General features: G+C 36.6%; 1 protein-coding gene and 1 pseudogene across 1 annotated transcript in view; both read left to right on the plus strand.

Moving 5' to 3' along the window:
- Nucleotides 1–17,117, plus strand: part of RGSL1 (regulator of G protein signaling like 1) — an 83,415-nt gene that overhangs the window by 30,818 nt on the left and 35,480 nt on the right. Inside the window, exon 11 of the mRNA XM_049867937.1 lies at nt 5,960–6,062. Within this exon, the coding sequence (XP_049723894.1) occupies nt 5,960–6,062 (103 nt within the window). The remainder of the gene's footprint in view (nt 1–5,959; nt 6,063–17,117) is intronic.
- On the plus strand, nt 14,337–15,315 carry LOC126066883 (thiopurine S-methyltransferase-like; annotated as a pseudogene).

Genomic DNA, 17,117 nt, shown 5'->3' on the forward strand with positions numbered 1-17,117 from the left:
CAACTTGAGAGCAATGTGTTTTATATATGAAGTTTAGGTTTGGGGAGATCTGATATCTTTAGATTATTGTAACTTTGTTTTTAATTGAGGTAAAAGGCACATAACAATATTAACCACTTTAAAGCATACAAGTCAGTGGCAGTCAGTGCATTCGCAGTGTTGTGCACACCACCTGTTATCAGTTCCAAAGTGTTTTCATGACCCCAAAAGGAAACTCCATGCCCATTAAGTAGTCACTCCCCACTCTCCCCTCCTTGAAGCTCCTGGCAACCACTAATCTGCTTTCTACATCTAGATACTTATCTCTTCCGGATATTTCATGTAAACGGAACCATCCAATGGATGACCTTTTGTGTCTGGTTTATTTCACTTAATGTTTTTGAGGTATATTTGCGTTGTAGAGTGCATCAGTACTAAATTTCTTTTTATGGCTGAATAATATTCCATTGTACAGATAAAGCACATTTTGTTTATTCATTAATCATTTGGGTTGTTTCCATCTTTGCTGATTACGAATAGTGCTGCTTTAAACATTCACGTATAAGTTTTGTTTGAATCTATTTAATTCTTTTGGGTATATATCTAGGAGTGGAATTGCTAGATCCTATGGTAGTTCTATATTTAACTTTTTGAGTAACTGTCCAAATTTTTTCCTCAGCAGCTGCACCACTTTATATTCCTATCAGAAATGTACAAGGATTCCTTTCTCCACAATCTCAATACTTCTTATTTTCCTTTTTTAAAAATTATAGTCGCCCTAGTAGGTATGAAGCAGTATCTCATTATGGCGTTAATTTGCATTTCCCTAATTACTAATGACGTTGAGTACTTTTCATGGGCTTGTTAGCCATTTGTATATTTTCTTCGGAAAAATATCTACTCAAATCCTTTACCAATTTTTAAATTGAGTTGTTGTTGAGTTTTAGAGTTCTTTAGATATTCCAGATGCTTGACCCTTATCAGATATATGATTTGCAAATATTTTCTCCCATTCTATAGGTTGTCTTTTCACTTTCTTGATAAAGTCCTTTGATGCACAAAGTTTTTATTCGATAAAGTCCAGTTTATTTTTTCTTTTGTTACTTGTGATCTTGGTGTCATACCTAAGAACTGGTTAGTAAATCCAAGGTCATGAAGATCTATCCCTGTTTTTCTTCTAAGAATTTTATAGTTTCAGCTCTTACACTTAGGTCTTTGACCCATTTTGTGTTAATTTTTGGATAGGTTTTTAAGCAGCAGTGCAACTTAGTATTTTTTGCATGTGGAAATTCAGTTATCCGAGCACCATTTGTTGAGGAGACTATTCTTTCTCATTTAATAGTCTTGGCACACCTGTGAAAAATCAGTTAGCTAAAGATGTATTTGACTTGGATCCACAAACAACACCCATGAAAGCAGCAGTCAAGAAATCAAACTACAGATTGCACTGGGCAAATCTGCTGCAACAGGCCTCTTTAAAGTGTTAAAAAGCAAAGATGTCACTTTGAGGACTAAGGCCCACCTGACGCAAGCCATGGTATTTTCACTCACCTCACATACATGTGAAACTGGACAATGAATAAGGGAGACCAAAGAAGAATTGACGCCTTTGAGTTACGGTGTAGGTGAAGAATATTGAACATACCATGGACTGCCAGAAGAACGAACAAATCTATCTTGGAAGAAGTACAGCTGGAAAGCTCCTTGGAAGCAAAGATGGCAAGACTTCGTCTCACATACTTTGAACATGTTATCAGGAGGGGGCAGTCCCTGGAGAAGGGCATCATGCTTGGTAAAGCAGAGGGTCACTGAATAAAGAGGAAGACCCTCAACAAGATGGATTGACATAGTGGCTGCAACAATGCGCTCAAGCTAACAACGATTGTGAGGATGGCGCAGGACTGGGCAGTATTTCGTTCTGTGGTACATAGGGTCGCTATGAGTCAGAACCAACTCCACAGCCCCTAATAACAACATAGATGTATGGGTTTATTTCCGGAATCTCAGTCCTATTCTGTTGGTCTGTATATTCTTATGCAGCACTACACTGTTTTGATTACTGTAGCTTTGTAGTAAGTTTTGATATCAGGAAATATGAGTACTCTAACTTTGTCTTCTTTTTGCGAGATCGTCTTGGCTATTTAGAATAACTTTCAAGTTCATGTGAATTTTAGGATTAGCCTTTCCATTTATATAAAAAAGGCCATGTGGATTTTGATAGAGATTGCATTGAATCTGTAGATCACTTCGGGTGGCATTGACATCTTATCAATGTTATGTCTTCCAATCCATGGACACAGAACGTCTTTCCATTTCTTTAGGTCTTCTTTAATTTCTTTCAGCAGTGTTTTATAGTTTTCAGTGCATGAACTTTTTTGGTTAAACTTATTCTTAAACATTTTATTCTTTTTCATGTTATTAATGAAATTGTCTTCTTAATGTTATTTTCAGATTGTTGCTGCTGCATAGAGGTACGACTGATTTTGTGTGTTGATCTCGTATCCTGCAACTTTGTTGAATTTGTTTATTAGCTTCATAGTTTTTTGTGGGATCTTTAGGATTTTATATATATATATATATATAAAAGCTCATGTCATCTTTGAATAAAGATGATTTTACTTCTTCGTCTCCAATTTTACTTCCTTCCTTTTCTTTATTTTATTGTCTAATTGTTCTGGCTAGGACTTCCAGTACAATATTACAGAAAAGAGGCAAAAGCAGATCTTAGAGAGAAAGCTTTAAGTCTAACTATTTGTTTACACATTAGCTGTTGTTTTCCCATAAATGGTCTTTGATATGTTGAGGAAGTTTTCTTCTATTCCTACTCACTAACACTCTTCTTTTTTTGTTTGTTTTTGTAGTTTTTTTTTTTGTAGTTTATTTTCTTTTTTAATTTCAATTTTTATTCTTTAGATGAAGTTCTCAGACAAAATTAGTTTCTCATTAAATAATTAATACACATATTGTTTTGTGACATTGGTTGCCAACCCCATGACATGTCAACACTCTCCCCTTCTCAACCTTGGTTTCCCTGCTACCAGCTTTCCTGTCCCCTCCTGCCTTCTCGTCCTTGCCTCTAGGCTGGTGTGCCCATTTAGTCTTGTTTTGTTTTATGGGCCTGTCTAATCTTTGGCTGAAGGGTGAGCCTCAGGAGTGATTTCAGTACTGAGCTAAAAGGGTGCCTGGGAGCCATAGGCTCGGAGTTTCTCCGGTCTCTGTAAGGCCATTAAGTCTGGACTTTTTTATAAGTTAGAATTTTGTTCTATATTTTCCTCCAGCTCTGTCCCAGGCCTTCTATTGTGATGCTTGTCAGAGCAGTTGGGGGTGGTAGCCAGGCACAATCTAGTTGTGTTGGACTCAGTCTGGTGGAGGCTGTGGTAGTTGTGGTCCATTAGTCCTTTAGACTAATCTTTCCCTTGTGTCTTTGGTTTTCTTCATTCTCCCTTGCTCCAGACAGGTTGGGACCAGTGGGGTATCTTAGATGGCCACTGATAAGCTTTTAAGACCCCAGATGCTGCTCACCGAAGTAGGATGTAGAACATTTTCTTTGGCAAACTATGTTATGCCAACTGAGCTAGATGTCCCCTGTGACCATGGTCCCCAGCCCTCAGCCCTGTAATTCTGTCCCTCATGGGGTTTGGATATATCTATGAAGCTTCCATGACCTTGCCTTGGTCAAGTTGTACTGAATTCCCCAATATTGTACACTGTCTGACCCTTCACCAAAGTTACCACTTACCTATCGTCTAGTTAATATTTTTCCCTCCTCGCTCTGCCGCTCGCTCGTAACCATCAAAGATTGTTTCTTTCTGTGTGTAAACCTTTTCATGAGTTTTTATAGGAGTGGTGTCATACAGTATTTGTCCTTTTGTGATTGACTTACTTCACTCAATGTAATGCCCTCCAGATTCATCCATGTTGTCCCTAACACTATTCTTATTACTGTTGAGTGTTTATGTCATAAAAGAGTGTTAGATTTTGTCAAATGGTTTTTCTTCACCAATTTAGATAATCATGTGTGTGTGTGTGTTTCCTTCACTCTGTTTATGTAGTGTATCACATCGTTTAATTTTTCATATGTTTAACCATCCTAGTATTCATGAAATTCAAATTCGAATTCCCTTATTCCTTGAGTTCTATTTGAAAGCCTGACATGTACCTAGATGGCCCAGAATTTCAGTTTTTGTCCTCTCCTGCCCTGTAACTCTGCGAAAAGCTCTGCTAAATTTCTCAGTAGCCATTTTCTTAATTATAAAATGCCTTGAGAGTCAAAGCAGTGCCGAAATCTTTAGTCATTTTCTAAAGGCTTATGGCTTTGTCTTCTGTCTCCAAGTGGTTTTAACATTGCAAACGTCTCTAGGGCAGATAAAATATTGGTGTCAGTTTACCTTTCTAGTTTTTTTGCAACCTCTTTGTTTTCTTGACTTTATGTTTTTCTTTTGTCTTAATTTCTTATAAGCTTACTTGTGAGTTTAAAAGTGTGTTATTTTTTTTTACCCAGCATTTCTAGGTGTTTTCCCTTGGAAGGTTCTTTTTTTGTTGTTGTTAATAATATCTAGTTTTCCAAGGAGCTCTGATGATGTGATGGTTAAGCACTTGGCTGATAACCAAAAAGTTGGAGGTTCAAACCCACGAAAGGCTCCACAGGACAAAAAACCTGGCAACCTGCTCCTGTAAAGCTTACAGGCTAGGAAACCCTATCAGGCAGTTCTACTTTGTCCTATAGGGTTGCTATCAGTCAGAATTGACTCAATGGCGCAAAACAACAGTCTTCCATAGTTTGCATTTTGTTTTTACACCTATTCAAATGTATTTCTTTAGATAGAGTACATATTTCTATTGTAATGAATTCTTTTTGTATGCTGTTTGTCTCTGAAGGTTTTACTAAATCACACAAAAATTTCCTGTGGTACCTTCTACTTAATAAACATTTTTAAAGCATTTATTATGTAGCTAGGCCCTGTTCTAATTTCTGGGGAGTTGTTAAAAAAAGGAATAAGACACCATCCCTGCCTTTAATGAGTTTATGGTCTGCTTTTTTCCTACAACATTAACCTTTAAGGGCTCTTCTACTACTGAGATCCTTGTAATCTATTATCTCTCGATGCTAATATTGTAATACATATTTGAACGAAGATTTCTAAATGACACTAGGGAACCCAAACACCAAGTCTGAATTATGTGTGGTGTGATAGAATAAACCCTCAACATCTGAGAGGCTTGCTGTGGAAGCAGTATCCTCAGGAAAGAGAATGACTTCAATGAAAGCAAGAAGGTGGAGGGAATGCTTGAAAAAGAAGTCGAGAATATGGGAGAGTTTGCTGATTAAAGGAGCCTGTGTGGCTCAAGCAGTTTGCAATCGGCTGCTAACCTGAAGGCTGACAGTTCAAACCCATGCAGCAGTTCCATGGAAGAAAGGCCTGATGAACTGCTTCCATAAAGATTACAGCCAAGAAAACCCTACGGAGCAGTTCTGCTCTGTAACACGTGGGGTCATCATGAGTCAGAATCCACTCAAAGCAACGGGTTTGGTTTTGGTTTTTGCCGATTACAGAGCAAGGGTCCCAGAGGGCAAGTGGAAGTGTTTAGGACAGTAGCAATGGTGTCGACAGAGACAGAATGTTATGCAGATGATGGTCCAGTACAACTGGCTGGTTGGGGGAGAGATGACTCTTGGCCTTGACTAAGGTAATAATGAGGAGAGGTATAATGGACTTGGTCTCAGCCATTTCTATGAGGTAAGTGCCCTAGACCTGGTGCTGGCAAACTTAGATAACACAGCCTGTGCTGATGTTAATCTCAGAGGTGGAAATCATTCCTTAGTCCTTGTTCTCAGCAATAATGGCCTGATATGATAGCAGATGCATGGACTGCAGTTTTTCTGCCTGCACCTAATACCTGATAAATGTCCTTGCTACTTTGCTCCTTCTTATTGTCTGCAATGCTCCTTATAACATGATGTTTCCCAATTTTTCATCAGATTTTGCAGTGGAAATTGTCAAGGAGCCGAGGATTATATCAACCACACAAAGGAAATTGTCTTTTAAAAAGACACATACAAGGAAACCCTCAATGAGACCCAGGTAAGATATAGGATCTGGTTACACCTTCCTCTCCAAACACAAGCTCTCTCTTTAATTTCAGCATGTCTAATGATGAACTTATCTTTCTCTATATAGGTTTCCAGACCTTTTTCATCTATCACATGTATACCATGTTTTTATACAAATAACACATGTGTTGTACGTTTTTGCCAACCATGCCGTTCCCCTATACAGTATTTTTGTAAGCTCGCGGTGCCAAAATTTTTTTTAGCATGCTGTTTAAAAAAAAAAAAAAAATTAGCACAGTGCACTATGAAAATACCTCCTGGGGTGGGGGCTGGAGGAAGGAAGCTGTTGGCAAAAAAAAAAAAAATGTGCAACATGCACATTATTTGAGTAAAAATATGGTATGCTAGGCACACTTTGTACTTTAAATCTTTATTTTCTAAAATTGGCATCATGCAATATATATTAGACAATAACTTTTTTTTTTTAACTTAAACTGTCATGGAAATCTTTTCATGTCGATATGTATAGATCTAACTCCTTCCATAGTATTGATGTATCATGATTTATTTAACTATACCCTTTCAATGGACATTTACATTGTCTTTAATTTTTCATTGTTATAAATATTACCACAATAAGCATCTCAGTACGTGTACCCTTGCCTGTTTGTGTTTTTCTGGATTGTTTATGTACTAGTGTAGTAGCCTCCTAACTGGTTCTTTACTGCCTGTCTCTTTCCTTCATCATCAATTCTAGGTTCAGCCTTTGGTAAGGTCCCACTGCTAGGCAAAGTCTCTGTGGACTTCTCTTCCAGGGATGCCCATCCTCCCATTTTCCTACTTCTTGTTGTTGTTAGGTGCTGTCAAGTTGGTTCCGACTCATAGCAACCCTGTGTATAATGATGAAACACTGCCTAGTCCTACGCCATCCTCACAGTCATTGCTATGCTTGAGCCCATCATTGCAGCCACTGTGTCAATCCATCTGGTTGAGGGTCTCCCTCTTTTTTGCTGACCCTCTTGGTGGCACAGTAGTTAAGAGCTAAGCTGCTAACCAAAGGGTTGACAGTTTGAATCTACCAGCTGCTCTTTAGAAATCCTATGGGGCAGTTCTACTCTGCCCAACAGAGTCGCTATGAGCTGGAATCGACTAGACAACAGTTTGGTTTTCTTGTTTTGTTTGGCTTTGTTGGTTATACTTTACCACGCATAATGTCCTTCTCCAGGAACTGACCCCTCCTGATAACATGTCCAAAATACATGAGACAAAGTCTCACCATCCTTGCTTTTAAGAAGCATTCTGGTTGTGCTTCTTCCAAGAGAGATTTGTTCATTCTTTTGACAGTCTGCGGTGTATTCGATATTCTTCACCAACTCCATAATTCAAATGTGTCAGTTCTTCTTTGGTCTTCTTTATTCATTGCTCAGCTTCTGCATGCATATGAGGTGATTGAAAACACCATGGCTTAGTCAGGCACACCTTAGCCTTCAAGGTGACACCTTTGCTTTTCAACACTTTAAAGAGGTCTTTTGTAGCAAATTTGCCCAATGCCAATTCATCATTTGATTTCTTGACTGCTGCTTCCACGGATGTTGATTGTGGATCCAAGTAAAATGATATCCTGTACAACTTCAATCATTTCTCTGTTTATCGTGATATTGCTTATTAGTCTAGTTATCAGGATTTTTGTTTTCTTTAAGTTAAGGCGTAACCTGTATTGAAGGCTATATAGTCTTTGATTTTCATCAGTGAGAGCTTCAAGTCATCTTCAGTTTCAGCAAACAGGGTTGTGTCATCTGCATATCGCAGGTTGTTAATGAATGTTCCTCCAATTTTGATGCTCCGTCCTTCATAAAGTCCAGCTTCTTGAATATTTCCTCAGCATGCAGATTGAATAAATATGGTGAAAGGATACAACCCTGACACACACCTTTCTTGATTTTAAACCACACAATATCCCCTTATTCTATTCGAAAAACTGCCTCCTTGTTTATGCACAAGTTCCTCGTGAGCACAATTAAGGGTTCTGGAATTACTGTTCTTCACAATGTTATCCATAGTTTGTTATGATCCACACAGTCAAATGCCTTTCCATAGTCAAAAAAAAAAAAAAACCACAAATAAACATCTTTCTGGTATTCTCTGCTTTCAGCCAAGAGCTATCTGACATTGGCGATGATATCCTTCGTTCCACATCCTCTTCTGAATCCAGCTTGAATTTCTGGCACATCCCAGCCGATGTACTGCTACAACTGCTTTATTACTTGTGTGTGATATTAATGATATCGTTCCATAATTTCCACATTCCGTAGGAACACGTTTATTTGGAAAGGGCACAAATATGAATCCCTTCCAGTCAGTTGGCCGGGTACCTGCCTTGCAAGTTTCTTGGCATAGACTAGTGAGCACCTCTGGTGCTGCTTCCCTTTCCCAAAACATCTCTACTGGTATTCTGTCAATTCCTGGAGCCATGTTTTTCTCCAGTGCCTCCTGAAATGGTTGAACATAGCCCAACTCTTTTTGGTACAGTGATTCTCTGTATTCCTTCCACCTTCTTTTGATGATTCCTGCATTATTAAATATTTTGTCCATAGAATCCTTCAGTATTGCAACTAGAGGCATGAATTTTTTCTTCAGTTCTTTCAGCCTGAAAAATGCTGAGTGTGCTCTTCCCCAGAGTTTTCTAACTCCAGGTCTTTGCACATTTCATTGTAATTCTTTCTTTGTCTTCTCGAGCCACCCTTTGAAATCTTCTGTTCAGCTCTTTTACTTCATTTTTCTTCCATTCACTTTAGCTATTCTGCATTCAAGAGCAAGTTTAAGAGTCTCTCCTGACATCCATTTTGTTTTTTTTCTTTCTTTCCTGTCTTTTTAATGACCTCTTGATTTCTTCCTGTATGATGACCTTGACGTCATTCCACAGCTTGTCTGGTCTTTGGTCCTTAGTGTTCAGTGCATCAAATCTATACTTGAGATGGTCTCTAAATTTAGGTGGAATATACTCAAGGTTGTACTTTGGCTCTCAGGAACTTGTTTTAAATTTCTTCAGCTTCAACTTGAAATTAAGGATGAGCAATTGAGGATCTCTTCCACAGTTGACCTATGGCCTTACTTTGGCTGATGATACTGAGCTTCTCTATTGTCTTTTTCCTCAGATGTAGTTCATTTGATTCCTGTGTATTCCATCTGGCAAGATCCACATGTATTGTCACTATTTATATTGTTGAAAAATGGTATTTCCAATGAGTAGGTTGTTGGTCTTGCAAAATTCTATCATGAGATCTCCAGAGTCATTTCTATCATCAAGGTCATATTTTCCAACTATGGATCCTCCTTCTTTGTACCCAACTTTTACATTTCAACCACCAGTAATTATCAATGCACCTTGATTGCATGTTTGATTAATTTCAGACTGCAGAAGTTGCTATTCATAAGGTTTTCACTGGGCAATTTTTTCAGAAGTAGACTGTTCCACTGATACCTGTGTAGCATGGGTGACCCTGATGGTATTTGAAATACCAGTGACACAGTTCCAACATCACAGTAATACACAGGCCACCACAAGGTACAATAAACTGACAGATGAGTGGTGTTTCTTTCCACTTACCTTAGCTCAAGTACCATCTCTACATAAAAGTTCTCCAAATTTTATGCTGGCTATGACTTCCCCTACCTGTGAAAGTCTGAATTCCTGAAGATGCCATGTATTTACAGTGTACTACTTTTTACTGCTGTCTATTTTTCTAAGTATGTTTTTCATCTGCCTAACTGGACTATGATTTTCTTGAAGACCATCCCATTCATTCAGTCCTTCATTTTTTTTTTTAAGTAATATTTTATTGTGTTTTTGGTGAAAATTTACACAGCAAATTGAGTTCCCATTTAACAATTTCTACACAAATTGTCCAGTGGCATTGGTTACAGTTTTTACAATGTATCTGCATTGTCATTCTTCCTTTTTTGGTTGTTTGCTTTCCAGTAATCTAGTTTCCCTTCCTCCTTACCTTCATTTTTTTTTTAAAATCAATCATTACCTATTAATTACTGGCTCTTCAAAAGGTCCTAATCTAGATGATGGAGACAAGCACAAGTAAATCTGGTTGTCCCAGTCACTGATAGAATATTTTGCATAGAAATCATCCCTAAAAGAATGTTTTCAGTTACTGATAATATTCATTGGGGGGTGATAAGCCCTCTGTCTATTTTTGAAACTCTAGGTAGATCTTCCTCCACTTTATGCAATTGAAATTATTCCCTGAGGTTCAATCATGTCTTTCTTTGCTTTTTCAGTTTGTACTACTCATTCCTCTCCACTATATCTACAAAAATACTTATTTTTTTCTATTTAGTTGAGTGTGAGCATCATCAAAGTCTTTTCAGGTCATATATTCACAAGATTTTTAAGTTATATAGGGAATATGTAGGATCATATAGTCCAGTTTCATGTCTTCAGTTAAGACCACGATGAACTGGTCCAGAAATACTACTGTTGCAATTCTCTTAAATTCTGTCTCTAGCCATCATTCAATGTGATAAACAGTAATTGATCATACCCTGTGTCCCAGACACTCTGTGTTTGTTAATGTACAAAAATAATAATCCCTGTCCTTAATCTAATACATGACTAAATACGATACAAGGCAGATCTTAAAATTTTCTGATAAAATATTAGCTAATTGTTATGGGAGTATGGTAGAAGGAAAAAGAAATTTTGAATGAAGATTAAGAAAGCTTCGAATATCAGAGAAGACCCTGAACTGCATGTAGCAATTCATTTGCAAAGAAATTGGAGCATTTTGTGGGTAGGTATGTTTTCCAAGCTGAAGGAATCACACAAAGATATAAAAGATAAAAATTTCACATACATAAAATTACATGGGTGAAAGTAGTATTTAAATATTTGAAAATAGTTCAATGGTGTTAAGTATAGAATGCATGGGGGTGAAGGGAGATAAGACATAAGGCTAAAAAGTTAGATTGAGACCAAATAACTGAAATAAGTCCTTGAGTAAATTATTAGGGAATTTGTATTGATTCAGTGGCAGTGGGGATACATTGGGATTTATTAGAACACAGGGCGGCAGGATTAAATTATTTGGATTAAAAAGGATATTACGCTGGTAGCAATCCAAAACAAAATCAAACTTGTTGCTGTTGAGTCAACTCAGACTCATAGAGATGACATTACAGGAAATCGGAGATCCAGAGACTGAAGGCAGAAAAAATAAGGTTGTTAAAGTTATTCGGGAAAGTAATTTTAAAGGCCTGAAGTAAATAGTGGAAGTGCAAATGGAGAATACAACTTTAAAAACACTAAAGAATCAGACTTCTGGAGTGGTGCCATGAGCGTCTTGCAAATCTTCTCACCAAAACTGGCAAAAACAATTTCAGAATTCTGGAAATTAAATGTTATATATTAAAAAAAACTTTGAAAGCATGTGTTTAAGAAAACATGTGTTTGCGGCATTTTAACTTGGAGCTGCTCCCATCACCACATAAGCATGATAGCTAGCCATGAGGACCACAAGGGGATGGTTTGATTTGGAGCTTCACAAAAAAGCTGTGACCAGGAATATTGTTGAAAACAATAGCAGTCTTGGTGGCAAATAATCAGGGAAGGTAATGATACTACTTGCAGCAATCAATAAAACAGACAAAAATGTAAAACGAAGATCTAGAGAACAAGACAGTCACAGGGAGTTTTGACAAGGCTGTACACATGTTCAAGAGAGATTGAAGAAGGACTCAGTTGTCTACTCATCCCTGACTAATCAGGAAACACTGTGCAAAAAGAAACGAGAGATAAGACAGACTTGTAAACTGAAGTAACTTTGCGTGCATGCCCCAATCCAAACACAGATTTCCTTGACAAAGGATGGAGGGCTCATCAGTTCAAGATCTTTAAAAAAAATCTCTGACTAATCATTGACTGACTATCAAGATATAATGACCTGCACTGACATCTAGGAACTAGAATTTAATTAAATTAAAGAATTAAAAACAAAAGTGAGCAGTTACTTCAGTGGCCATACACTGCAGGAGAGACATGCTGTACAGAGCAATTCACTTAACAAAAAGCAAAACAAACAAACAAATCAACAGCAATAACCTTTGATGGTCAGGAGGTGGGGCATGGGATTCAGCTTTAGAATTGCTTCAATGTATTATCCAAAATGTCCAGTTTTAAACAAAAAAACCATGAGACATGCAAAAAAAGCAGTAAGTATGGCCTACACAGGGGAAAAAAGCAGTCAATGAATACTGTCTCTGAGGTGCTCCAGATGTAGGATTTACCAGACCCAAAATTCAAAAGAATGTGTTCAAAGAACTAAAGAAAATCATCTTTAAAGAATTATAGGAAAGTAGGATGACTAACAGACAATATCAATATTGAGACAGAAGTTGCATAATAGAACCAAGTAAAAATTCTGATGTTGAGAAGTATACTAACTGAAATTAAAATTCATGAGAGAGGCTCAACAGCAGATTTGAGTTGGCATAAGAGAGAATCAGAGAACCTGAGGTTAGCTCAATAGGCTATTCAGTTTGAAGAACAAAAGGAAAAAAAGAAAATGAAACAGAACATCAGAGACCTGAGGACATCAAGCCTACCAACATACAAGTAATAGAGTACCAGAAACAGAGAAGAAAGAAATAAAGAGGCAAAAATTATTTAATATATAACGATTGAATGTGTTCCAAATTTGTTGAAAAACACTAATCTAGACATACAAGAAGCTTAATGAACTCTAAAAAAAAAAAAAAAGATAAATTCAAAGAGATCCACACCTAGCCACATCATAGTTATCATAGTTAAGCTGTTGAAAGACAAAGACGAAGAGAAAATTTCAAATACTGCAAGAGAAAAATGACTCATCATATACGAGAGAGCTGTAACAAGACAGCTTACTTCACATCAGAAGTAAAGACCAAAAGCAGTGGGATGACATTCAAATTAAACCCAAAGGAAGCAGAAGGAAGTAAATAATAAAGATTAGAGTAGAAATCAATAAAATAAAGAGAAAAACAACAGAAAAAATCAAGGCAAGCACGTTGGTTTTTTATAAAGATTAATAAAATTGATAAATCATTATATAACGAAAAATAAGTGAGAAGACACTGACCACCAAACTCAGTATTGAAAATTATAAAGATTGTAAGGAAATGTGAGGAGCAATTTTATGCCTGCAAATTAGACAACTTAGATGAAATGGACAAATTTCTAGAAATACCCAAATACAGAAATACCCAAATTATTGAAACCAGCTCAAAAAGAAATAGAAAATCTGAATAAACCTGTAACAAGAAAAGAAATTGAATTAGTAATCAAAAATATTCCCACAAAGAAAAGCCCAGATCCAGGTGACTCTGGTGGAGAATCCTATCAAATAGTTAAAAAGAAATAATACCAATAGTCCATGAATTCTTCAAGGAAATAGAGAAAGAAGGAACACTTCTCAAATTATTCTGAGTCTAGTATCATTCTGATACCACAACCAAAGATATTCGATATTCTTCAGAAATATAGATGCAAAAATCCTCAATAAAATGTTAGTAGACCAAATCCAGAAACATATTGTTGGGGGACAGCCCCAGCAAGGAAAGACCCTCACTGTGTGTCCTGGCAGATAATCTGAAGAACGGACACGTAGTCCTTTCCAGATTCATCCGTTCAGGGAAATTACTGACACAGGAAAGCAGCTGCTCTCCAGTGGCGGCCAGCTAGAGTATTTTCCACAATCAACTAGCAAGGGACCCAAGCTTATATACCATTCCAGCTGGGACCAAGGCTCATCGTTTTCTCCCATGGCCTTGGGTAGTCAGTGTTCCCAGGGACTTCACGTCCAGGCCCAGATGTTTTCCTTCTTGTCGCTAAAGAATTCCTCGGCCTTGGCGCTGGCCCAGTCATGCCACTCCCAGCCTTGTACCTCAGCACGCTTCAGAGAAGATCAAACCTGATTCCAGTAGAGAGGGGATGCATATAGCTGAATAGCATTACCCTACACATACGAAAGGATTATATACCATGACCAGTGAAAAAAAAATGACCAAGGGGGATTTATTCCTAGAATGCAAGGTTGATTTCATATCCAGTAATCAATTAATGGGAACTTCCTGGTTGGTGAAAGATATCAATGTGTGTGCGAGGGTAGCACGTCCCTTTTTAAGATTTAGAAGTTTTGTGTTGGAACCCTTCCAGACCTTGCCTTATATGTCTCTTCATTTGCATCATTTTTGCTGTAATAAAACTGTAATCATATTGAATATATCTCCTTGTGAGGCAAAGGTGTCTACCTACAAAACTATGGATGATACAACAACTTCACTTGAAATTAAAGAGCATTCTGATACTGAGATACAGACAAATTGAACATCAACTCTGGAAGAATGACAAGAAAAGTAGATGAACCACAAAATTGTATTTCATTAAGAACAAGGATATCAACTATTAAAGAAACATTAGATACTTTTCCTAACTATAAGAGTGGACTCGGGGTATTTATTCCTCTTTGTGCAAAAGCAGTTGAAATGAGATGGTAGGCAGACTGGGGATGCAGTGTAGTTGGTATGGAAATAAGTCAACTTGGGATACAGGAATTTTTACAGAACAGAATCTCTCTTACTCAGAAGAATCAATCACCAACATTTCTGGAGCCAAAATATTTGAGTCCTTCAGGAAACATTTCATTATACCGTTGCAGCATGTTTGATCTTCTCAGAGCAAATATTGGCCAATTGAACCAGATTTGGGATAAAAAAAAAAAACCAAACCCGCTGCCATTGAGTCAATTCCGACTCACAGCGACCCTATAGGACAGAGTAGAACTGCCCCATATGGTTTCCAAGGAGTGCCTGGTAGATTCGAACTGCCGACCTTTTGGTTAGCAGCTGTAGCTCTTAACCACTATGCTACCAGGGATAGGGGGACATTAAAACCAAACACCAAACCCATTGCCTTTGAATCGATTCCAACTCATAGAGACCCTTTAGGACACAGTAGAAAGAAGAGTATTAGTTGCTATTAATCTAGATGATCAAGATGCTATGCTGATATAATGCTGTCCCTAATTAGAGAAAGATTTCACTACCTCATGCCTGTTCTTTCTTATGATCCACTAAACATGCAGGCCCATCATTTTATGTTCCAGATGCTGAAATTAAAAGATTGTGGTACAAAATGCAATATTTATTGTCTTGAGAAGGTTCATGTTTTTGAAGAATGACATAAAATTTGGGGAACTGACTACATTTTTAAAGAGTTGTATCTATTTACAGAAAAGTAAATGGGACATAAATAAAATCCAGTAACCTCAATATGCTTTTGAGTTTTTAAGAATTGAAAATTCTGCTAAGCCATTAAAATATAATTAAAGACTCTTTTTAAAAATGTTTACAAACCATATCACAGAAGCGTATATAACTTTTTTGGAAAAAAATATACTAGAATGTTAAAGTGGCTACTTTTTGAGATAAGAGTGTGATTGAATGTGGAAGTGGACTTACAGATTCTAAGAAATCTTTATAGTCAGTATGTATTTCTTGTATAATTAAAAAATAAAAGAGAAATAAAAACCTGAGATTCTTTATAAAATTTAGAACTATTGAATAAATGTAACGCTTTAGTAAGGTACAAGGTAAAATGGCCTAATAAATTATATAAAATATTAGCTTTTACTGTAAAGACTTATACTTAAATCTTAGCACCCTTTTCACATTCTGTCTCCTTATATAATAATTTTGTACATAGCACAATCAAGAAACAAAACATTTTAATTAAATGAACCAACCTACATAGAACAACATATTTTTCCCCAAATGTAAAAATTTTTTAAAGTAAAAAAAAAAAATCAATTAATGTCATATATCATATTAAGTAGGGGAAAGTCATATGATAGTCTCCAGTGGTGTAGAAAAAGTATTTAACAAAATTTTTTTTTTTTTTTTAAGACCCATTCAAGATAATAGCTCTCAATAACTTGGAATAAAAAGGAAGCATCTCATACTAATAAAGGATACCTATGAAAAATCTGTAGCTAACATCATACTAAATTATTTTTTGCTAAGATAAACAAAAAGGCAGGAATGTTTGGTCTTGTTACTTAGGAGAAAAAGAAAATTCAGATTGGAAAGGCAGAAGTAAAATTGTCTTTATTCACAGAGAAATGATCCTGTATGTAGCAAATCTTAAGGAACCCACAAAAAAATCTATTCGATCTAAAAAAAAAAAAAAGCTCAGCAAGGTCACAGGATATAAGATAAATATACAAAACAAAACTCAATTGTATTTCTATGTACTAGGAATTAACCAAACCAATCAAAGTCATTGCCATTGAGTCCATCCTGACTCAGACCAACCCTACAGGAAAGAGTAGAACTGCTGTATAGGGTTTCCAAGGAGCAGGTGGTGAATTCAAACTGCTGACCTTTTGCTTAGCAGTCGAGCTCTTAACCACTGCACAACCAGGGCTCCAATACTAGGAATTATCAATCCAAAACTAAAATTAAGAAAATAATTACATTCACAGTAGCATCAGAGAGAATAAAATACTTAGAAGAAATTTAACAAGTGCAAGCTTTCTACACTAAAAACTACAAAACGTTGCTGAGGAAAATTAAAGAACATCTAAAGAGATTGAGAGGCATTCCATGTCCATGGATTAGAAGGCTCAATAATGTTAAAGTGGCATTTCTCCTGAAATTGATCAGTAGATTCAACACAATATCAAAATTCCAGCAAGGTTTTTTTTCAGAAATTGACAAGTTGACCCTAAAATTTATATGGAAATGCAAAGGACTCAGAAGAGCCAAACAGTTTTGATAGTACAAAGTGGGAAGACTTTCACTTTCTTATGTCAAAACTTATTTAAAAATACAGTAATTAAGACAGTGTGGTACTGGGATAAGCATAGACATATAGATCGATGCAGCAGAATGAAATGTCCAGAAATAAATTCTTATATTTATTGTCGATTGATTTTCTTTAGAGGTATCAAGCAATTCGATGGGGGAAAGGATAGTTTTTCAACAAAGAGTGCTGGGACAATTGGATATCCACATACAAAAACATGAACTTCACACCAAACAC

Source organism: Elephas maximus, chromosome 24 (assembly GCF_024166365.1).
Source record: "Elephas maximus indicus isolate mEleMax1 chromosome 24, mEleMax1 primary haplotype, whole genome shotgun sequence".
Lineage (NCBI taxonomy): Eukaryota > Metazoa > Chordata > Mammalia > Proboscidea > Elephantidae > Elephas > Elephas maximus.